Source organism: Nelumbo nucifera, chromosome 2 (genome assembly GCF_055504915.1).
Source record: "Nelumbo nucifera cultivar China Antique chromosome 2, China Antique-T2T, whole genome shotgun sequence".
In the NCBI taxonomy this organism is placed as follows: domain Eukaryota; kingdom Viridiplantae; phylum Streptophyta; class Magnoliopsida; order Proteales; family Nelumbonaceae; genus Nelumbo; species Nelumbo nucifera.
The window spans coordinates 102,665,918-102,690,565 of record NC_142650.1 but is presented as its reverse complement, the minus strand read 5'-3'; the positions used below and the strand labels follow the sequence as shown (position 1 = coordinate 102,690,565).

General features: G+C 39.5%; 1 protein-coding gene and 1 pseudogene across 1 annotated transcript; one reads left to right on the top strand and one right to left on the bottom strand.

The window, feature by feature from the left end:
- Positions 1–22,447, top strand: LOC104587490 (carbon catabolite repressor protein 4 homolog 2-like). Its single transcript, XM_010245119.3, has 12 exons — positions 1–909; positions 2,207–2,972; positions 3,411–3,497; positions 3,583–3,666; positions 3,788–3,874; positions 3,967–4,035; positions 14,081–14,134; positions 14,229–14,320; positions 14,434–14,548; positions 21,219–21,366; positions 21,666–21,819; positions 22,208–22,447. Exons 1-11 carry the CDS (start codon positions 752–754, stop codon positions 21,809–21,811), a joined length of 1,806 nt encoding a protein of 601 aa, XP_010243421.1. The 5' UTR covers positions 1–751; the 3' UTR covers positions 21,812–21,819; positions 22,208–22,447.
- Positions 12,789–13,212, bottom strand: LOC104587489 (large ribosomal subunit protein eL33z pseudogene; annotated as a pseudogene).
- Positions 22,448–24,648: the final 2,201 nt, after the last annotated feature.

Sequence of the window (24,648 nt, the reverse complement as noted above, 5' to 3'; positions counted from 1 at the left end):
AATCCAGTCTAATAGGCTAATAGCTCTAGCCATAGTCCACTGACTATGCACTTAACCCCCTGGCCAAAGTTCAATGGACAGATGGCAACATGCATTTAATCATATCAATATCCTAGAATTATTTAGGAACCAGCCAGCCAGAGAGAGAGAGAGAGAGTAGAAGGGCAAAAATACAGAAAAGGGAGAGAGAAAGCAGCATATATAGGTCCTTTCTATTGCTCCCGAAGAGCATGGAGAGAAGGCTGGCAGAGAGGTTTTGCGTCTCTTTGCTCTCTATAAAACCCTAATATCGATCTTCTCATTTCTTTTTCTTCTTCTTCTTCGTTGCTAATTCCTGCTTTCATTTCCCACTTCGTCAATCAGCCGATCAATCTAGTGTTAATCTACAATTCCGTTTCGATCATTATAACGATCTATTCAGTTCCCTGGAAAAAGGTTCAATTTTTATTCATAAACCTTCTGTGTAAATTTGGAGTTAACCATTTAATTTCCTTGTTCAAACGATTCGTGGAAGAAGGAGTATCTTTGCTCTTCTCTTTTAGGGTTTTAGGATCTTTCGTTGTGCTGTCTGCATTTGAGGATTTTGGTTCCTGGGGCCGAGTTGGGTTATCAAGGCTGGCGGGCTTCAAGGTCCAGTAATGGCGGATCCGCCTGGGTTCCGCCCCAACTGTGGTTTCGAAGCGAAGGAGGTTTTAGCTTTAGTATTTGGGTCTGAATATCGCCTCGGAGTGGAATTCTGGCAGTGGAAAGCATGCTGAGCGTGCTTCGAGTTCATCTCCCGTCCGACATTCCGATCGTGGGCTGCGAGCTTACGCCGTACGTGCTCTTGCGGCGACCGGATGGATCCATTGGCACCGATGATGTCCCTGAGTCTGCTCCTCTTGATGGGTTCTACTTGAGATACAAGTGGTCAGTAATCCTATTTCACTTCTGCTATGCTTCAGTTTGGTTGCCTTACTTGTCGCGCTTGCCTGGCTGTTTACAAGAACTTGGAAGTCATTCCACTTGGTGTATTAGTAACAAAATTTTGAACTTTTTAGTGTCTTGGACCTGATACCTGGTTTAGATTTCAAATAATACATAGACTGGTCAGGTATGATTACATGTGCTCTTACTTTCTTATTTCGTGGGTTGTTGCAGATATAGATATGGTCATATAAATGCAGAATGATTGTTTGCAGGGGCGAACAATTTCCCTTGTTGGTTTTTTCTTTCTTAGTCAGGAAAACATATAAAGTGTCTATATTTTTGGATGCGTTGTCCACATTAGGAATGCTGCTTCTTTCTGAGCATTGAAGCACATAGCTTTCCAATGTTGGGGAATTGATAAGAGGGATTGTCAAATGCAACGTTGTCAAATTGGCAATCCAGGGTTAGTCCAAGTGTGCCAATAGCAGTCCTAAAAGAGCTGAGACCTTTTAAGGATTCTGTTCTTCCTTTTGATTCTTGCAGTTTCAGAAAAGGGGTTTCTTTATTCACAAGAATGTAACTAACATTGGATGGAGTTTTTTGTTGAACAATCTGGATATTCTGCAAATACTTAAGAGGTGCATAAGAATCGTGACAGAAAGGGGAGAGAGAAAGGTTGATACCTTAAAGCAACATTCAGGATGTATCTAAGAAAGCACTGCCTGGCTGCTGACCTCAAAAGAGGGAATGAAACAATACCAGACCAACTGGTTCCTGTTCAATTAAATGTGCTCTTGAATCATCTGTCTGTCTTTGTGCCAATGTCAACACGTGTTTCTATGTGCTTCAAAACTCTTGGTAGTAAGCTTTGCAATGTATTTGCGTATCTTGGTTAGTTCATAGTTGGAATTTCTCAAGATTTTGTATTAGATGTTCATGAGTTTTTGGTTGGAAAAGTCATCATCATCATCATCATCCAAACCTTATCCCAACTATATGAGGTCGACAATTATATGAGAGTTTGATAAGTGTTAGTGCCGGCTGCCAACCTGACTCAACTGTCCTCCTTTATCTGGGATTGGGACCAGCAGTGTAAGACATGCTCACATTGGTGTAGTTACACAAGGCAACTTCAAATGGAAATCATGCACAAGGCCATCCACTTAATAACTAATTTGACATACTGTATAGATATTGTACTTGCATTTTCCCTTTCTTGATTAGGTTGAACGATGGAGTTTGTCCTTCACTTTTCAGAAACTTAGCATCTTTTACATTTTTATATTTTAATTTGCAGGTATCGTATACAAAGTGATAGAAGAGTTGCTGTTTGCAGCATACATCCCTCTGAACAAGCAACACTGCAATGTATGGGTTGTGTTAAAGCAAAAATACCTGTTGCCAAAAGTTACCACTGCTCCCCTAGGTGCTTTTCAGATGCATGGCAACATCATCGTGTTCTACATGATCGTGCGGCTAGTGCTGTAAATGAAAATGGTGCAGAGGAGGAAGAGTTATTTGGACGTTTTAATAATGCAGGGTCTGGAGTTGCCAATACTACTTTATCTGGTTCAACCTCAAGCATAGGACAGAGTGCAAACTTGAATAACGGCTCTGCCCCTGTATATCCTGCAGTCATTACGGAAAAGAATGGTGGTGAAACATGGTTTGAAGTTGGGCGTTCTAAAACATATACTCCAACAGCAGATGATATTGGTCATGTTCTTAAGTTCGAATGTGTAGCAGTAGATGCAGAATCTAAATTACCTGTGGGACATGTTAGTACCATTACTACATCCCGCGTCATTCCAGCTCCATCTCCTACCCCCCGACGCTTGGTACCAGTCAGTGGAGTTGATGTAATGGGACATTTGGATTCAGATGGCCGTATTTCATCCGCAGGAACATTTACTGTGCTATCGTATAACATTCTTTCTGATGCATATGCCACAAGTGAGTCATACAGTTATTGCCCTACATGGGCTCTTTCTTGGCAATATCGCAGACAGAATTTGTTGCGAGAGATTGTGGGCTATCGTGCAGACATCCTTTGTCTTCAAGAGGTATTTTTGGGCACACTTGACTAGTCTATATGGGAAATTGTTTGGTCTTAAGACATAGGAACGATATTTATTCTATTTATAGATTGGTAGTTCCCATTAGACCTGCATCTTATTTATTGAGAACCTTAGACTTCTGATGTAGTTAGTTCTAGATAGCCTATATGAATTCTTGTAATATGTTATACTGCCTATATTTTTTGGGAATGGGCTTGGGGATCTGTGCCCTCTTGAACAAAGGGTACTTGTTTAAATTCAAATTTGGATGAATTGGCCCTAAGCCTCACTGATAGAAAATGTCATAGAATTTGTAGGAAATATCGTTTGTTCCATTGTTAAAGATATCTAACACTGTCCCTCCAGAAAGAAAAAAAGTATATTGTTGACCTCTATTTTTAACTATTGTGCAAACTAAGAGTGGTAATGCCTTTTTCTATTCAGGTTCAGAGTGACCACTATGAGGAATTTTTTGCCCCTGAGCTGGACAAACATGGCTACCAAGCCCTCTACAAGAAAAAGACAGCAGAGGTTGGTTTATGGTATGGTAATTTCCAAGGTTTTAGTATCTAGATGTCTTCATGTTCTATACTCATGCTTTTGTTTTGGTTTGCAGGTTTACAATGGATCTCCCTATTCAATTGATGGTTGTGCAACATTTTTCCGCAGGGATAGGTTTTCACATGTCAAAAAATACGAGGTTCATAAGCTTCTTTTTTTCTTTTTTTTTTGTAATTTTTAGTGTAAACTTCTTTTTCGACCATTATCTACCAATTTATCTTTGATTGCTTCATATTTTAATGGGTTTGTCTTGTGTGCAGGTTGAATTTAATAAGGCTGCACAATCTTTGACTGATGCAGTAGTTCCAAGTGCTCAGAAGAAAACTGCTCTGAATCGATTGCTTAAGGTAGCTTTGACTGTATTGAATTGCATTTTTCTGGATTTGTTCTCTGATTGTTGGTTGTTCAACCAATGCTATCATTTGATTTCTCTGTATAGGATAATGTTGCGCTAATAGTTGTTCTGGAGGCAAAGTTCATTGCTGATAAACGACAGCTTTTTTGTGTGGTAAGTGCAAGTTTCACCTTTGTTTATCATATTCTTCATCACTTTTCCTATTCTTGGCTATTAATCCATGACCGTGTTGATTAAGTTCATTCCCATTTGAGTTTGTTGCATTTTCTTGTTGTGTATTGTATAGACAACATTCTGTTTATGGGTGGTAATATTGTTTTTCCCTTTTCTCCTTTTGTGTAGCGTAAGCTTTGTTGGGCATGCTTTTTTTATTTTATGACTCCAAGTGTACTTGATCCTGCCCCTTATTAACTATGATTGGAGATATAGTTTAAATTTAAAAGCACAAAAGCATTTGGAAATGGACTAAAAGACATCATAAAAGCATGTAAGCTTTTAAATTTTATGCTTCAAACTCTTCCATGCTTCCCACCTATGATTTAAAGGCCTAGCTTTGATGTGTCTGCTTTAACAAAGCCAGGTGATGTTGAGGATTTTAAATTCTGTTGAAATATTTTTTGATTCTGTTAACAATGAGACTCATTTTCATTTAAGCAACTGTAAGGTTCAAAAAAGCAACTGTAAGGTTTTAACAGTTTGGACTTCTGAATACCAGTTTATCCAAGTACTGTTCATCCCTGAATTTTCAGTTTTTTTGGCCATGTTTGGAGTAAGATCCAAAGTTTCATATAGGTTACCTAATTTTTACACCTTGGGATCATCTAGTTCTTGCTTAGTAGCTATTTGAGATAGCAGTGTAGATGCATTAAATCATTCACCTTTTTCACCAGTTGGTCCTTCATGCCTGCCTAACAACTAATCTTTAATTCAAAGATCCTTAACATGCTAATGTTAAGCTCTTTGAAGGCTCTTCATTTGCTAGATATCTACTGTTGCACAAGTCTGATACATTGTATGTAGAGTGCAAAACTGACCATCGACTTCACAAGCTTTCACAGCCTACCATCATGGAGATGCATAACCAATATTTCCCTAGGATCACATTGCACGGTTTTGATGATAATCTGATCTAGTTATTGATAAAAAAAAGATAGTCTGGTCTAGTTTAAAGTTGGTTGCTATGTGTCAATATATTAGTATTGCTCAATTGTTTTTCTGGATAATTAACAAAATTTCATTAAATGAAATGAGAAAACCTTGCTGCTGAGTGCAGACAATTGCATTCTAAAGATTCTTTGTATTGCCCCTGCCTTATTCAATTTATCTGTCAACTCATTTGCACTTCTAGGAATCTAATTGATTGAGCAGTTCAATAGAAATTCCCATGAAATAGAAATTCTGAAATAGTCTGCTCTACCTGAGGCTGAGCAGAGCCAAACAATAATCATTTGAGAGTCCATTTCCACCTTAACATTGATGAACATGCATGTAATGGCTAATCCCAAGCCTTGTGGAATTGACAATAGTTCTGCCCTTAGGAATTGGCTAATCTGATCCTTGCCACAGTATGCTCAATTTTGCCCTTCATATAGTTATTCTTGTCCTTCCCAAGCCTTGTGGAATTGACAATAGTTCTGCCCTTAGGAATTGGCTAATCTGATCCTTGCCACAGTATGCTCAATTTTGCCCCTCATATAGTTATTCTTGTCCTTCCCATTGTCCATAAAGAAACATGATGACCCTGGTTATTGAACAGCTGCTCAACATGTGTGGTAGGTTTCTGATCAGGAAAAAAATATTGGTGGTAAGCATACCAGGTCATATTCTGTGTCCTACATGTAGATATGACAAATGCCACCATAGCAATTGGCTGGGTGATATACTTCTGCCACACGGCAAGAATCAACTCAGATACAAGCTTTGATTTGCTGATTTTTTTTTGTTCCACTTTCTACAAAGAGACTGCTAAATGGTATTTTAGTGCTGCTCAACTTGTGTAGTAAGAGTTTGATTTCTATTCACAATGAGGGAGGTGGTCGTGAATCCAGAAAGAGTTGCGAATAGAAGGTCGAAGAGTGGGCCGTTGCTGAATGGCACCCATGGAAGCCCTTTCAGGTCAGAAAGTTAAATCCAGGCTTCTTCTTATTCACTCTCAAGAGTGAAGTAGAGGTGAACAACGTCTTGAGGAGAGAACAAAATAAGTTTCAATCTCCAGACCTTGGAATTGGGAGTTGGAATCCTCTACTTGGTGCAACAAGGGAGATGGGTCCTTTAAGCATTGTGTGGATTAATGTGTATGGATTTCCTTTACATGCATGGAGTTTTCAAGCATTTAAAGCTGTGGGGGATGCTTGTGGAAGATTCAAATTCGTAGATCCTAGAATACACTCTTGGAGAACTTTGGTTGTTGTTCGCATTTTAGTTGAAGTTGAAGAGATTCATCTTGTTTCTACTTCCATTTCTCTCCGCTTTGAAGGTGAAATCTTCAATTTAAGGCTTGTTGTTGAAGGTTCATACCTAATGAGATGGGTTGAAAATATGGAGTTGTGGAGAGAGGAGGCAAAGATGGTCTTTTAGCGCTTTGGTGATTATGGAGGGAAGGTGGACAATTAGGTCAAAGAGGAAGGGCATGAGGTTGAAGATGAGGGTGTTTTCAAAATAGAAGAAATTAGTGGATCCTTTTTGGGTTAGGTTACTTGGTTCAGTGGGCTACATTGAACATGATGACCATGGAGTTCTAAAAGCATTAAAGAGGTGGGGCCCATTTGAAGTTAAGTGAGGAAGCTAAAAAGACGGGATTCCTTTTATTTGAGAATAATGGCGCTAGTGGAGAGGTTGAAACATTGAGACATGTGCAAACAAAAAAAGGAGGAGAAGGTTGTTGAGACACAACTAAAGGGAATACAAGTATACAAAAAAAGGCCACGCCAGCCTTTAAAGAATGTAACTAACAACCAACCACTAGAACAAACTAAATAACAAACTAGACAAGTGGAGAGGCTGGTATAACAGAATTGTAACAACAGTATATAAATAAGGAAAGGAAGTTAGGAGGGGATTATCGATTTGGGAATACAATCTCTCTTTCTTTCATTCAGGAGGCATGCTCCCTCGAAAGAGTCCCTGAGTTAGGAAGTCCCTAACAAGTTGGTATCAGAGCCAAGATGCCAAGCACAAGGTCATCCACAATGGAGAACAGAGTCGACAACATGGAAGGAGAAATGCAAAGAATATCAGTTGATGTCAAAGAAATCAAAGAAATCAAAGAAAGCTTTGCATCCTTGCTTGAACGACTGGCATAGGCACCACTTGCACTGAATCGGGAAGAGTGCAGTGACACCAACCATCGAAGCGGATCAAGAACAACAAGAATCGAGTTTCCCATCTTCGTAGGGGGAGATCCCACACCTTGGCTTCTGCGAACAGAAAGATACTTCGATTACCACAACACACAAGGACCTGATTGTGTTCCATTATCTTCTGCACACCTGGAAGGAGAGGCGATCGTCTGGTACCAATGGTACCGGCGACGACACCCAAGAGCCACATGGGCAGACTTCACCGACGCCTTAACCATGCGATTTGGAGTCTCGGATTTTGAGAACTATGTTGAAAGCCTCGCTAAGCTACGACAGACCGGCTCCGTCCAAGATTATCAGATGGCGTTCGAAAGATTAGCTGTGCGCGTGCAAGGCTGGCCAGAAAACGCGCTTGTCGACAGTTTTGTTGGTGGACTCAGGGAAGAATTACGGCTGAAGGTAAAAGCCATGCAACCCACCACCGTTCTTGAAGTAGCAGCATTAGCTCGACTACATGAAGACAAACTGAATCGGGCAAGAAGGATTAATCAACCTCTGGGAGCTGCGATCAGACTAGGTATACCGAACCCAGAACCAGGTATCTTGGGTAAATCGGAGCCCAGTTCAGGAGTAGGAATCACAGGCAAGGACGCCAACTCTGGTTCAGGCCCCGGCTCAGCCAAGAGGTTAACCTGGGCTGAGATGCAAGCCCGACGGGAAAAGGGCCTTTGTTATGCATGTGGAGACAAATTCGGGCCGAGCCATCGTTGTAAGATCCCTCAAGTTTTCTCCTTCAACCTGAAACCGAATATGTCGAGCAATCAACAGACATTGAAGAGCCAATGGACAACCAAGAATGGGGGCAATGGACAAAGGAATACCGGAAGTATCCCTACAAGCCTTGACCGGTCTTGCTTCTTCTCAAACTATGAGAGTAATTGGACTGGTACAAGGGCGCCATGTGTCAGTTTTGATAAACAGTGGCAGCACCCTCAATTTCATTACCCAAACATTGGTCAGACAACTAGGGATTCCGATCCAACCATGTACAGCCTTTCAGGTGCATGTAGCTAATGGGAGCAACCTTGTGTGCGACAGTACGTGCACAGAATTAAAGATGAAGATACAAGGACATGAGTTCGAGGTAGATCTGCACCCCCTAGAAATCAGTGGAGCAGATGTAGTTCTCGAAGTCCAATGGTTAAGGCAACTAGGGCCGGTGTTATGTGATTGGGCTCGTCTCACCATGGATTTTCAAGTGGGCAGCTCACAGGTGCATATTCAAGGGTAGCTGTCCAAGGGTCCAGGACCTATTAGTCTCGCCTCCCTAAGGAAACAGGTAGCAGACCCAGCCCACATCGTTTTAATGCAGATAGACTCCCATGGGAATGACCCCATTCTAGCCCAAGGAAGCAGATCCGAAGAAGGCCACACACAACTACAACAACTACAGAAGTTCTCAGTGATCTTCCAAGAACCTAAGGAACTACCACCAAAGCGTGCCCATGTTCATTGCATTCCATTGCTGCCCGGAATTGCACCCACAAATGTAAGGCCCTATCATTACCCCTATTTTCAGAAACTAGAGATTGAGAGGCAAGTGCAAGATATGCTTGACAGAAAAATTATACAACCTAGCCAAAGCTCATTCTCCTCGCCAGTATTACTTGTGAAAAAGAAGGATGGGACATGGCGGTTTTATATAGACTATAGGGCTCTGAACAACATTACTGTGAAGGATCGATTTCCCATACCAGTAATCGATGAACTACTAGGTGAACTTGGCAGGGCCACCATATTCTCTAAAGTAGACATGAGATCGGGATATCATCAAATTCGGGTCCATGAGGGAGACATCCACAAGACTGCCTTTCGTACACACGAAGGGCATTATGAATTTCTGGTTATGCCGTTTGGGTTGACCAATGCGCCAGCTACGTTCCAAGCCCTTATGAATGACATATTTTGACCCCATTTGCGCAAATTTATACTCGTTTTTTTTATGATATACTTGTATATAGCGCTACATGGGACAAACACCTAGTACATGTACAAGTCACCTTGGAACTGCTAAGGACTCATAAACTCCTTGCAAAGGAGTCAAAATGCGCATTTGGACAGACACAAGTACACTATTTAGGGTACGTGGTCGAAAACGACATTGTAGCAGTAGACCTGGAAAAGATCTCAAGCATGATAAATTGGCCCCGACCTCAAAATGTTAAGGAGTTACGAGGCTTCTTGGGTTTATCAGGGTACTATCGGCAATTCATTAGAGGGTATGGACTGATTGCTGCCCTCTTGACAAGTTTACTTAAGAAGAATGGGTTCTGCTGGACTAGGGAGGGCCAACAGGCCTTCGAGACACTCAAAACAACTATCTCATCCCCACCGATGCTCGCACTTCCAAACTTCTCAAAGGACATTCATCATTGAATGTGATGCGTCAAGCCAAGGAGTTGGTGCAGTCTTCATGCAAGAAGAAAGGCCACTAGCGTTTTTCAGCAAAGCAATGATAGCACAGAAATGGGCCAAATCATTATACGAACGCGAACTGATAGCAATTGTTCTCGCAGTTCAGAGGTGAGTTCTCCTAACAGCTAGCTTTTAGGGGTATATATGTGCTTGGGTTCCCTCCTCTAACAGCTAGCTTTTAGGGGTGAGTTCTCCTAAGGCACGTAACAAAGGTGGGAGTTGATAAGGGAGGGGAGTTATCTGAAAAATCAGAAGACGAAGAGGCAGTTCAGATTGGGAGGAGTGTCAGAGGTTTGAGTGGGGCTCATGCTTTGAAAGTCAAGCTCTCTGAAGCTTGTAAATTCAACCAATTGGCAAAGCTGAAGATTGACAAAAGATTTTGTCATGAGTTAAAAACGTTTTTAGGTTAAAAAAGTGGGGTTTTGAATGGAAGATGTTTGAGGGAGTGAAGGGGAAAGGAAGAAATTCAGGAGTGGGAGATCCATAAGGTTGATAAAAAATGGAGAGAAGATCATTTCAAAATTCAGGATGGAGTTTCGCAATCTTGGGAATTTCCAAAGGGGTACAGTTATTGGTCACGACCCAGGCCATTGTGATTGTGAGGTTGAAGAGCCTGTGTTGGCCCTTGAAGCGGTGGTTCATGAGGAGGCTGATGCTGGTTAGCATCATGTGTACAACTCTGCTTTTGGTGTTCCCTTGGAAAATATTCTAGGGGAGATTCTTAATGAAGTGAGGGAAAGCCTGAGTGAAGGGATAAAGGATGCCGTGCTAGGGATTGGGGATGCTGAAATTGGTGTAGGAGTGGAAGGGGGAAATTTGGTTAATGCCATGGTTTGCAGTGATTCTTCTTAGGTTGAGTGCTCAAGTGGCAATTACCTGGCCTGTGAAGAGGTGTTGGAAGGATTGGAGTGGAGTTGGGGCGAAGGAGGGTCGAAGAGAAAACTCTAGTCGCATTCAGTGTGGTGGTTTGTAAGAAATATCAGGCTCAAGAAACCATCAAACGGTTCATGTTACTAAAGTTTTCTTTAGGTTGAAGCTTGGTTTGGTGGGGGTGGGGCCTAAAGAAATTTAAAAAGGTTTACAAGGTTTGAAGGCGGTGATGCTGAGTATGGTTGTTGGCGGGAATGGTTCTTGATCTCACATCAGACTGGAATCCTAGTAGTAGATTCTTCACCAAGATGAAAAGGAAAATATTGGTAGTCTGGACTTTGTTGAAGGTGCGTTAGATATAGGACCTGGTAAAAACGCAGAGAGGTGAGGAAGCTTTCCTATTAAGAAAATTGCTGAAAGAGATATTGAACTAGGCAAGAGCAAGAGGCTTGGCCTATTTTTCTGGGGAGGTGAGGGGTTTGCTTAGTGGTACATTTGAAGATTTTGAGAGGAGAGAAGAGATGATGAAGAGAACTTGAGGAATGAAATGAAATTTGGAAGGAGGATAATGAAAGGCATGAGGAAATATTTGAGAGGGAGGATTAGGGAGTTTGATTTTGAATGGTGTTGCCTTTTTGTGGTAAAGTTGGAGGTTCTTGGGGGTCTTTGGGTTCGAAGGTTTGGGTCATTGTCATTGGGTGAGTTTGGTGGTGGCTCAGGCCTTTGTCTCCTTGTCTAAGTTCTGTTGTAGGGTGTTAATGGTTGTTTGTGTGTCTGTAGTGTCTGTCCTTTTCTCTTGAGTGATAACTTGTCACCTTCCTTTGTATTCTTTCTGTTTTTTTTTTAATTAAATTTTCTTTTTTTTTTATCAAAAGAATACCAGTCATTCAAGCTCAGGAAAGTCACTGTTCTGTCAATAAGTTACTGTGCTTGTGGTGAGTGTATTGGGCTTGCTTGGACTCATCAATCTTAAACTCTTCAAGCAGGATGACAAAACCAAACCAGCATATCTTAAAGCTTACACCCACAAGCGCAAGCCTATGGGCCTTTGCTCATCTAATCTTGTTTCGTCTTCATTTTCTCTTGTATCTTTTTCATCTTGTTCTATTCATCTCTATGCAAAACACTGTTGTGGCAACAGTTTGTAATGATGCTGCATCACAGGCATATGGAGATTCAATTTCCTCCAGACGCAACAAATTCTAATGATTAAATGTAGTCAGGGGTGTAACTTGTCAGCTTGGTTAGGAATTTTGTCAAAATTTGAATGGACCTGGCCTGGAAACCCAGTCCTGATGCAGTGAAAAATCTTCAAATTGGGTACCCAACTTTCACCTCTAAATGCAGTCAATTTCTTGAGCATCTCTTGAGCCATTTGTACATGTCCTTTGAGTTTTGTGCTTTTATACCATGTCAATCCAGATGGAGAGAGACCCCTTAGATGCACTTATGGATCCATCATGGGCACTGAAAAGAAAACATCATCTTCAGGTGCTAATTATGTCCACCTAACTTTTTATTATTTGGGCTGCTAAAGATGATATTATGTTACATGTGTTCATGAAAACTCCCAAGTCCCAAGGCCCTCAACAAATAGAACATAAGTGTGGTCTATGGATACAGACTACTGCCATGGATATGTGACTGGCACAGGTGATTCTCTACCATGCTGAGTCCATTATATCAGAGGGGGAACCAACCAAGTTGATTACCTATCCATGAAAGAACCACATACATGTCAAAACCAAAGAAAGGAAACATACAGAAAACTTTTAATCTGATCAACCAAATGATATTTCAGATGATATAAAAAGGCCATTACCCAATGTTGGTCCCAGCTATCTTGGATAATAGTTTTGAGATTCATTTTGTAATTTGGGATCTGAGGGTTTAAAGTTTATTTGGGAGGCTTGTAAGGGATTTTATTGTTTCTGGTGGAATTTTCTTTACAATTAGAATGAGATGCTTTGGGAATTTGGGTTTGGGCCTTTTGGGGCAATGTTTTCCTTGTTGTTACTTGGGATTTTTTATGGGCTATGGCAGAGGCTTTGTTGTATTAAGGGTTGGGAAGGAAAACGTTTTGTTCTTTTAAGGGGTGCAGGGTTTTGGTGCTTAGAGTTTAGAAATTAACTATTCTCCATTTAAAACCACCAAATATAAGTTCCAAAATAACTGGATAGAGCTCCTTCATACAAAATTCTTTTAGCCATAGGTGAAGAAATCAACTAAAAACTAATCCACTGCACCGTTAATTGACATCTTCATGTACTGTGGCACTCAAATGTTGCTTGGATACATCAACACCCAGACCTTCAAACCCATAAATCTAGGGGGCAAGTTGGACTTGAACTTCGATTGGACAATTCCGCTGTTACCATGCGGCCTGGTAACCTTTCCCCAAATGCAACGGTAGTGAGTCCTGTTCTTGACGTTGCCCTTGTAAATGTAGGCCAATTGCTTGTGGCAGTACCATGTGACCTCCTTGGTGTTCACACCCTCAATCTGAATCAGTGACATGTTTGGGTACTGATTGGATTTCGACCTCTTGTATCCAAGGACAGTTCCTCTCACATAGAGTCTGACTCGCTTCCCTTGGTGTCCCTTCACCATTTTTGTTGAGAGTTCTTCACACAAGTGGCGGAATGAAGAATCTGCGAAGGGAAAGCAATTTTTTTTGCTTTCTATTTTTTACCAAAAAATGGTCCTAGCTATCTGGGGTCTTGGGAGGTGGTGGATTGGATGTGGATAGGGTTGCAACTTGGGCAGGCTTGGGTTGAGTTTTTGTCAAAATTTGAATGGTCCCAGCCCAAAGGCCTAAGCCAGAAGCAGTGTAAAATGCTAACTTGGGTCAATCCAAGTTCCACCCCTAGATGTGGACCTAATTTTTGGCACAAAGTGGCTGCTCTAAGAATCAACCCCATGTTCTCATGGTTTTCAATGAGATTTTACCTTTGTACTTGCAGAATATATATGCCAGAAAAGATAATCAAAATGGAATTTATCAAAAAAAAAGATAATTGAAATGGAAAAAAGGCAAAGAAAAAGAGATGTTTCTGTTATCTCCAGACATGGACCCTTCTTCATTCATTAAGCTCCTTTTTACTTCCTCTTTATTGCTAACCCCCTGCCACACACACACACAAACTTACACAACAGAAATCCATATATCCCATCTCATAACTTTTAAAGGGATAGGGACAAATGATATCTTTACCTTCAAATTTAGAAATTACACTACTTTCCCTTTGTGCCAGATCTTCTTTGGCTGAACTTTACTCCACAAAACTTATGCCACATCATTCTACTATCAAGTTGCTTTTATGCTTGTTCTATATATTTTGGATAGCCAAGTAGTTTATTGGTTAGTGCTTAGTAATAGCAAACCCCCAGTCTTTACTAACAGAGCCAATGAGTTTGAAAAAACTGGCATGCATTTATTATAAAAAAGAAAATCTAAGTTGGACCACTTCATGAGCTGTTATATTGCATGGGTTGTTTATTAAATGAACCTCTTTTATTGCTGCATATAAAACTGGGTCTTATGATGTATACAGGCAAATACACATGTAAATGTTCACCCAGATCTCAAGGATGTCAAGCTCTGGCAGGTTCTTATTTAATCTTCAATTGTATTTTATTTTATTGTGCTTCTATGAAGTTGGCAAACACCCATATTAAAATATGGATGTTCTTGCCTATCAGGTACATACTCTTTTGAAAGGATTGGAGAAAATAGCTGTGAGTGCTGACATTCCAATGATAGTCTGTGGAGATTTTAATTCAATTCCTGGAAGGTAGGGACGAGGGGCACTAGTCTTGTTTTAATTCAGTTCATGTTAACACATTTCACCTTATCACAATCACTATGTCCTGTTGATCAAGAAGAAAATCTTGGATCTGATTACAGTGCTCCTCATGCACTTCTCGCAATGGGGAAGGTTGATCCCATGCATCCGGATTTAGCAGTAGACCCCCTCGGAATCCTGCGTCCTGCAAGCAAGTTAACTCATCAACTCCCACTGGTAAACATTTTTTCCTTTTTCCTTTTGGATATTGAATGGCTTTGAGAACTTGGTTATATCCTTCTTATTCCCCTATTTGAAGAAAAATTTGGTATTACATTCTTGTTACTGGTAATTAGTGTGTTTTTAAAGTCATGCATGGTTTTTGTTTTGGCTATTTAAAGCATCAAGTTAAATGCATTGAAGCTCAACGTTATGGTCATGCCTCACACATTGTTGGTTGCTTATTCATCTAGGCTCTCATAAGAACTGAGAGTTAAAGATCAGCTTTTTTCATCCTTTCTTAAAGATATCTTTATGCTAACACATCATTTATTATACTGAACATGCTTAGGGGTTTTTTATTTGCTTCACAGGTTATATTTTACAGTAAGAATTTTTCTGATAGTAGCTAAATCTTTTGTAGTCACCACTAGTTAATTGTTTCTTTTCTAGGTATGGAAAATTAACACTGTTTGTGACCAGCTTTGATCTGAATCCACTTTCTACCATGACATTTTCAATACTTTTTCAGTAACTGTTAGTTTTATTGACCGAAGAAAGTGAAATTTATACATTAGAGTTTCTTAAATCCACTGAGATGGCTAGCCTGAGCTAAATTTCTTATATAAGACTATAAAGCTTGTTACCCTTGAGCTACTATATGCCAATAACTTCTCTCTGGTTTGCCCCTTGTTTGGGTAGTCCACCAGCCAGAGTTTGCTAATCTAGGAGTCCATCTATATGCTATTCTCAACTCTACTGCTAGGCTTGTCATTTGTCTCATGTGAGCCCCCTTTGGTTGCGTTTGAGTGTTCTTCTATCATGATGTCCTTGAGGCTCATAGATTTAGCCAGTGGGCAACCATGTAGTATGGTGTACAGCCATAACTTCAGCCTTTCTGGAGTCACCCATCCCATTTGGACTTGAATATAATGCCATTCTCTTCTCTATTTCTGAATATCCCCCCATTCCAATTTGTCCTAGATTCCTTACATTGCTGTCATGAAAATTCAGTTTGATCATATTTGGATGTGAAGGGGACCAATGAAGTGATTACAGTATTCTTATATGTAAGTAGGCGCCACATGTTGCCAATTTCTTACAATTATTAGCAGTTGTGCAATGCTGAAAGGCATCTAGCATCTTGATCCAATTTTTTAATGATGGCTCTGAGTCCTTGAGACTTGCCTTAATTGTTGGAATAGTTGTACGTTTCTTAAATCCCATCAGCACCATAGGATGGCCACCCCTAGTACACCTCCACCTGCAACCAAACAAAGAGAATAAAAACTCCCAAATGCAAGACACAAATTAGCAATAAGCATCAAAAGGGCCTTCTTTGAACCATATCAGAAGTATTGATTTTTATGATAAACTTCCCAAGTGAAAGCTCTAATTTTGGGTGGCATTAGCCCAATCCATAAGGTGTTCACAGGAATGCCAAAAATGGAGGATGAAGTAGAATATAAACCCTTGAAAAAGAAAGCATAGGGGAAATGACTATTTAGAGTTGAAAGTCCAGATTCTACAACCATAATCAGAGTTGGCAAGGAAAACATCTTTAAGAAAGTCTAAAGCAGATAGAGCGTTAGATAATTCAAAAACTCAGAGACCTCTCCAAGACCCAAATCCCAATCCAAACCTTGAGGTGATGGGGAAGCACACTGTTAAATAGGTTTTCCTTTGTTGGCAGAGATGGAACATGGAAATGGGAATTTGTCCTTCAAGAGTGTCTTCCCCAGCATAGGAATTCCCAATATCTATTGTTTTTTGATAAACCAAGCATCATATCTAGCTGTTGCAAAAAAATGGGAAGTAAAGAAGAAATAGCTTTCCACGGGGGATCCCTCCAAGCCAGATAAGAGGGTTTGGACTCCTAGACCCAATGGAACCTTCACTTGTGCTTCTTTTTTCAAGTCCATCTCTCAACTTTCTACTCACCAACCCTTTCCGTCAAAAGAAATTTGGTGTAGGCCAATCCCCCCAAAAATTATGGCTTTTTGTTGGGAAGTTTTCCATGGGAAAGTAAACACTTTAGACAACCTACAAAAGATAAGGCCTTTTCTCTGTATTTCTCCTAATTGGTGTATCCTCTGTAGAGCTCACGATGAGGATTGTTGCCATCTATTTGTATCTTGTCTCTTTTCTGCAGACCTTTGGGCTTGGCTAATTTCGTTGTTTGGGGGTAGTTGGAGTCTACCAGTAGAAGTTCACATGCTCTTCAACCATTCTACCTTTTATTGGCCTACAAAAATAGGGAGAATTATGTGGAGATGTGCTCGTGTTGCTTTGACTTTGACTCTTTGGGAAGAAAGGAATCTCAAAATTTTTCAAGATAAGGAAAGGAACAACCAAGACTTGAAAGACTGTGTTAAATAGGGCAATACATTGGCTGAAGACCTTGGAAATCTTTCATCAATTCTCTTTAATGACATTTGGAGAAATTGGTCAGCAGTAGCAAGGTGTTCATCTTTAAAGGCCAAATCAATTACAAGCTGGTCTCCTCCACCCGAAGGCTCAATTAAGTTGAACTTTGATGGAAGCAGCATGGGTAATCCAGGATTATCCGAAGTGGGGGGTGCTTTGAGAAATGAGAAGGGAGAGATTTTGTTGCTCTACTCAGGTCCTTTGGGAATTGGGAATTCCATCAGGGCAGAACTTTTAGCTGCTGTACAAGGGGTCCAATTTGCAAACCAGCTGGGGGTACAACAACTAATAATTGAGGGGGATTCCAAAGTGGTGGTGGGTTGGTTGAAAAATTCTGAAGAGGCTATGTGGCGATACAAGAATGAAATGAAGAAATTTAGTTGGTTGACAAGGAATATGTTGGTCACTGTACAGTGGGTGGGGAGATCAGCAAATACCTTGTCAGATGTGTTAGCTAAGCAAGGGGTAAATAGGGAAGAATTATTTTGGGCTCAGTTGTGGTTCTTATTTTTCTTTCCTAGTTTATTTGTAAGTTTCAAGGAGGGGCTGCAGCTCGCGCCTCTCACTGGGATGATGTATGAACTCACTCTAATTTGCTTCTGAATCAATAAACTTATTATTATTCATCAAAAAAAAAGAGGATTTAGCATTTAAACTTGCATTCCACCAGATAACTCTATGCCACATTCTGTCTGAAACCAGTGGAAATCTCCAAAGTCACTCATCTAGGAGGGACTGGATCCTATTTGAAATCCTACCCAAACCTAATTCTCCTTCCCTGGTTTTGAAAACAGTCTTCCAGTTAATTAGATGACCTTTTTTACAACCATATGGCTCCCATAAGGAACCCCTCATCAACCTTTCAATCCCTTTATCCACAGGTGAAAGTATCTTATAGACTGATAGAAAGTAGACAAGTAAATTGGAAAGTTTGGCCTTAATGAAAGTGATCCTATCATCCAAGGATGTGTAATTTTTCTTCCATGTTTCCATTTTCTTGAAAAACCTATCTAAGACTGGGCTCCAAAACATGATACTCTTTGGAATACCGCCTAGAGGAAGACCCAAATATTTTATTGGCCATTCAGCCACCAAACAACCCAAAATTCCTGTGGAGCTGAAATTCTAGCTATTTTGTATGGACTAAGAATTGAGGGAGCATCTAACTTCACATAGCAGGGATGGAAGGTGATTCAAGGACTGATAGAATGACTAAGGAGTAGTAGCAAGTAGCAACTAACCATGTTGCTACAGTTACATCATGAGAGAAGTAAGAAGTTTAACAGGGGGCTTGATCATCAGAGTGTCTTGGGCACCAAAGTGTAGTAAATGGCATAACTGATGTACTGGATAAAAGTGGGCAGCCTTGCTGCTACCTGAACAAAAGGCTTCGTGGCAGTTCATTGTACATGTATTTATTCTCTTACCACGATTACTAAAGTTTCAGTGACTCGTAAAAGAACCCTTCCCTTCCTAGGTCCCGCTATGCAACTTCTATCCAATACTTTTCAATCTGTAATTGTTGTTGTGTTTGACAAAATAATGGCAAAAAATTTAAAATCTAAGCTGAGTCATTTTCTTGAGGTTATTATTGTATTCTCCTTGTTTTGATGGTTGCTGTTTTGGGAACCTTGGATCTTCTGGAGTAGGTGGAGTTGCCAGGGATCATGAGGATAAAAATATAATGCTAAGTTTCTCTGGGCTGCTGGGGATTGGAAATTATCTGAGAGCAGAATCATTGGCCTTGATTCAAGGTCTATAATTGTTGGTGTAGCAAGGTTTGAGGAATGTGCAAGTAGAGGGTTACTGTCAAACAGTCGTAAGCTGGATGAGGGCAAATGTTGGAGTTCTTTGGAAAGTTAGGACATTGGTGAGGCAGGTTCAACCATTGGGTTCAACTCTGAATACCTTGTTCAGGTGGGTACCATGGAGCTCTAATAATCTGGCTGCTTCTTTGGCAAGAGCAGGTGTTGGAAGGGAAAGTCTTGTATGGGGATGCCCAGGGTTGGGTGGTGAGTTGTAATTTGCAAGTTGTGTTTGTGCAAAAGAGTTTTTTTCTTTTTTCTTTTTGTTTTTTTCTAGTTTTTTTGCTTGGTTGATTGGTGATCTATGTTGTAATATGATGTAATTCTTTCAGTTACTGATGAATAAAAAAAATAATTTTTTTATGGAGTGTTTGACTTGAAAGGAATGCCTGGATTTTTTAGAGGCTGTTTTGTGCTAGAAACTTGTACAATCATGCTGTACTTTAGGTTTTGATGTGTACACTAAAGACTTTGTACAGAGCCTAATTTACATTAGGTTTTGATATGTAGGGGTGAGCAATCGGTTTGTTCTGTTAAAAACTGAACCAAACAAACCGAATTTTTAAAAACCGATTTTTTTAGGAAAACCAAAACAAAACCGAAGTTTTCCCAAACTGAAATAACCGAACCAAAATTCTTATTCGGTTATTATGGTTATTTCGGTTTACAACCAAAATAATTAACAAAGAGTCTATAGGGGCGAGGCTTATACCTTGGTCAGGCATTTACTCTACAGCTTTTAAAGACAAATTTTCTTTCAAATTTCAATTGCAAAAGCCACCGGTAACCAGACTGTCTATAAAAACAAAACCAAAGTCACGAAGGCAATGTCTAAGAAAACAAAAATTCAATGTTCTCTGGACTGTCTCCTAAGAAAACAAAAATACATTTCACTCTTACTCAGAGAACCCAGCAAATAAGAAGAAACGAAGAAGAAAAAAGGGGAAAAAAAGAAACATTACCTGAGTTGCTATTCGCTGGACTATTGCTACCGGTGTCGGAGATGAAGAAGTTTGTTGGAAGTCTAGCGTTTGATCGAAGTTTGTTGCACCAGTCACCGCTGTTGAAACAGAGTTATGAGACTTTGTCTTGAAGAAGTTTGTTGGAAGTCCGGCATTTGATCAAAGTTTGTTGCACCAGTCACCGCTGTTGAAACAGAGAGTTATGAGACTTTGTCTTGAACGATGTTGTGTCTCTCAATGATGAAATAGCCAAATAGGGTTTGGGTTTTACTTCTTGTCTTTTATACTTGAAAGAGGAGGGGAAAAACAAAAGTAAACTAGTCAAACTACAAAAATTGGCCTGGGCTGAGGTAATTCATTATTATATATAATATAATATATTTATTAACATGACCTTAGAAGTTCGTTTTTTCGGTTAACCGAACTTCTAAATGCTAAATAACCAAACCTGAACCTATCTCCGAAATAACCGAACCAAAATCGTTGAAACCGAAATTTCGGTTCGGTTTTTCGGTTTTTTGGTTTCAACCAAACTATGCTCACCCCTACTGATGTGTACACTAATTACAATACAATACAGTACTTCTACCTTAAAAATAGTTTATGGTAACTGGAATAAAAAAACCTGGGGCAAGGTCCAGTAGATGTGGGATAAAGTTTTATGTGGATTTGGTGTTATAAAAAAAGTTTGTGGATTGGGAGGGGTCTCCCTTAACCAAGATCTAGATGCCACCATGTTCCATTGAATTTTAATTTCAGTAAGAAAGAGGTATTAAATTATATATGAATTGTGCTGGATAATGTATGCTGTTTCTGTGAAAGGGGAGAAGAATTAGTCTGGTGAAACAAAAACATCCTGGAATCAAAAAATCCAAAACATCTCCTGATATTTAAAAAAATGATGACATTAACGAAGTTTTCAATTTTCTTATATGCAAATATTTCAAATTTTGGCAACATTTTGGGCAAATTTCAGTAGTTATTGCCAAAATAAATTGCAAACAACTGTGAAACATAGAAACATTCAAACCACATTTTTTTGCATTGACCCATATAAATAAGTATTTTGATTTATGGATTGTAGTCCTTTGAATCAACAAGTTGAATTAGGCTTTCAGAATATAAAGCTCTTCTAGAAAATTTAGTTGAATAATTAATTTAAGGATAATAAACCTTTTATTATAGTATACAACATTAAAAACCGTTGTAGTGATAAACTAATAATTAATGTTGCCTCATAATTTAAGATAGAGATTAATAATGGCCCTAACTGTTGGGTGGGCTGCCTATAGAAGGCTATTTCTGTTTCCCGTTTTAATTCATCTTTATTTAAAGAAGATAGCTAATGACCCCAAATCCTCAAGGTTTGTTTCCCGTGTATGCAGACTTCATGATTCTTTCATGTGTTGTCCTTTTAAAATGCCGCTAGTAATGTTGTTGCTTCCTATGCGGTTTTAAGAACTTGTGATGGTTATGACATTAAGCTCCTTACAGGTCAGTGCATACTCATCCTTTGCAAGAATGGGTGTTGGTATTGCTTTAGAGCAACAACGGAGGAGAATGGATCCTACAACAAATGAGCCTTTATTTACAAATTGTACAAGAGATTTTATTGGCACTCTTGATTACATATTTTATACAGGTAGATTTGTTACACATCCTTTCCTTTTAATGAGAATATTTCATAAGATGGGTACCTAGAAAATTATGAATAAGTTACTTTGATGCAACATGCTAGAAGACAAGGTGAGACACACCAGCTGCCCTGCATTTTTGCTGAAATTTCTAGGTTTCTTCTTGTGTTCAAGCATGTTGCAGAGATTGAATGAACCATGCACTTTTCTTGCTAGCTTTCCTAGTCAATGTTCTTATTGCATTTTGTAATTTCATGATTGTATGGTTGAGGATCTTGATAGGAGTTCATTTGGATTTTGGTTTCAGCGGACTCCCTAACAGTAGAATCCTTATTGGAGCTCTTGGATGAAGAGAGCTTGCGGAAAGAAACAGCACTTCCCTCTCCTGAATGGTCCTCTGATCATATAGCACTCTTAGCTGAATTCCGCTGTAAACCTAGGACAAGACGTTGACATTACAGGTACTCAGCCAATTCATTGTATGCTTCCTCTCATTTCACTGTTATTTCCCGTTGTGTCAGTGGCAATGATCAAGGATAGGTTTGTTAACAATGCAAGAAAACATTACAGTATAAAAGTCACTTCTACCACAAATTAGAGGAAAATGCACTATGTACATGATAAAAAATGCACTAGGTACACACTAAAACCTTGTGGCTATTAACAATAAGACACGAATGAATATAACTTTCTTTTATGTTAACAGAGAATTTAACTACTGCATGCCTATAAAAAAACAATTGGCAATTACTGTAACTTTTAATTATTTGATTATCATTTGAATCTCACTGTCTACTCTTGTGCCTGTAGAGAGATCACTTACTTGCATTGTCCATTGTTTTTATTTAGGCCTCTAGACTGATGCACAAAGACAAATGCCGCTGGATGAAGATCAATTCAATTCTCTAAGTTATTCAGAGGAGGGTCGATCATGGTGCCTTTATTCTTCTCCAGCTGTTCCAACGTGCAACCTTATCATGATCTATTTGTATTATGCATCTGTTTCATAGAAAAGTTATGAATACGTCTTTATTCAAATTTTTGGGCCTCTTAAATATAAATTTCAATTCTGAAATTTTCAGCAGCCAATATGTTTGGTTTTCCTCCTTGTTCATTTTCATGGTGGAATGGGTTCTGATGCTGCACATATGGAAAAAAAAAAATAAAGCTCATTCTACAATGTTGCATAATCACTGAGTTCCAAGTTCATAACTGCAATGGCCAATGAGAAAAATATTGATAAACTTAATTTTTTTTATTGTCTTTATACATGCTAATGAATAAGGTAGGTCCTGTCCTACATTTCTTAAGGATTAAGGATCTTCAATGAAAGCTGTTCTGGCGGATGTTCCGTGATTCTTGCAACGTCAGTGAATCAGTTATGTAATGGGTGGGGCAGGAGAAATTCAGGATGAAACATGGTTCATGGACATCTAATGAACTGAGAATTAGTTGACATACTTATCTATGAAAATTCTGCTATATTAATGTGCTTAATTAATGATCAGGAATCCATTATCATCCTTTTTTTTTTATATACAAACAAGGGAAAGTTAGCACCAGCGGGGGAGAGCCCTGCCAACCGCATCAAGAAAAACAACAAAATTGAACTCCCAAGGGAGACGTAGAATGGAGTATACTTCTTGCTCTTGACCTTTTCTATGCCAATCAGCAATCAGTAAGCAGCGCTATTTGCTTCTCTTTCTAACATGGTATGGTTGTTCCATGGGATCCTCAATCAGCGTTGGTGCGTCGTGATGACCAGCACAGAGAATCACCCTCGATAATCGCGTCTATGCTTTCTAATGATGCAGCCAAAAGCACAGCGTCCGTCTTGATTATTAAAGTGCCAGGGTCAGGGGGAATCCATTTTATCCGGGTTATGGGTTTCTCAGTTCTTGGATTTTGAGTATTATGGTCTATGGATTGAATTTCAAAGCATAATTCCAGGCTTTTAGACCCAGATCTTGAGAGAGAGAGAGAGATCCTCTAAGTTTTCCTCCAATTCCATCATCTAAGTCCCATTGTGGCTCCCTCATTTTGGTTAAGTTTAGGGGGTCCATTTGCCTCCACACTTGGGCTGCAAATTGACACTGTCAATAGCTGATTCCGATAAACCTTTTCTCCACACCAAGGGCAGTCCAAGGTTACGTTTAGCCCTTTCTCTACCAGATTGTTTTTAGTTGGCAATTTATCTCTTATTGCCGGCCAAAGAAAAATTTTTATTTTCTCTAGGCAAAGGATAGTCCTTGACTTTTTTTTTATGCTTTTTAGCACTTCAGGGTCAATATTTTCTGCATTTCTTAGCAAATTATATGCAGTTTTAACCGTGAGATTGCTATCCTGACTCCATCCCCAGAAACACTCGTCTTCTGTTTCAGTCAAAGGGATCTGGATAGCCTTAATTTTGTTTATTATGTCCAATGAGATCAATCCACTTTGTTTGTTTATGTCCCAATTTCTAGATGAGGGATTTATAACTTCCTTCACTGTCCAGTTCAAGGCTTCATCATTTCCATTGGTAGTCGTCACCAATTCTTCTAATGGCCTCTCATCAACCCAGTTGTCCTTCCAAAACCTGCATTTTAATAAATTCTTTAACCTGAGTGATTTTTCTCCATGCCTAGGAGAATGCTTTTGGAGTTAGGTGGTTTAGGAAATTTGTATTGCTTAAATACTTGCTTTAACCACCTGAACCCATTAAGTTGTCTTGTTGGGTCAAAACTTTCAAGCCAAGTTTCATCAAATTTGTTTGATTTGTTTGTTTGGCTTTTCTCATTCCAAGGCCCCCGTTTTTCTTATCAGAACAAACAGTAGTATATCCTATTTGGTATGTGTTTGGAATCATGGGCGTTTATTTACTAAACGTTTGTACTTTATTTGTTTGCAAAACCGAGAATAATAATAATGAATTTGTTTATTGAGACTTAGGCACTACTAGGCGCCATTAGGCACCACATTAGTAAAACAGTGAATAAACGCCTATCTGTTGGGGGAAGCGCTAAAATGAAGCTTCCCCCAACGCCAGGCACACACATAAATCAATGCATGCTTTTTTGAATCTCTATGCGTACGGATCCACATAATGGAGGAAATGCTGAAGTGGTGCCTATGTGGCAGCATTTGTTCAATAAACGCCCCCAGTTCCAAACACATGCTTGACTAGAGAAAAGGATTTGTTATTTTGTTATTTTTTTTTCCGCAAAGGAATTGTCTTTGAGCTTTATCCATCTGTTTAGTGATTTCTAAGCAAGGTTTTAAAAACCGACCCAGAACCGGAACCATTCTGG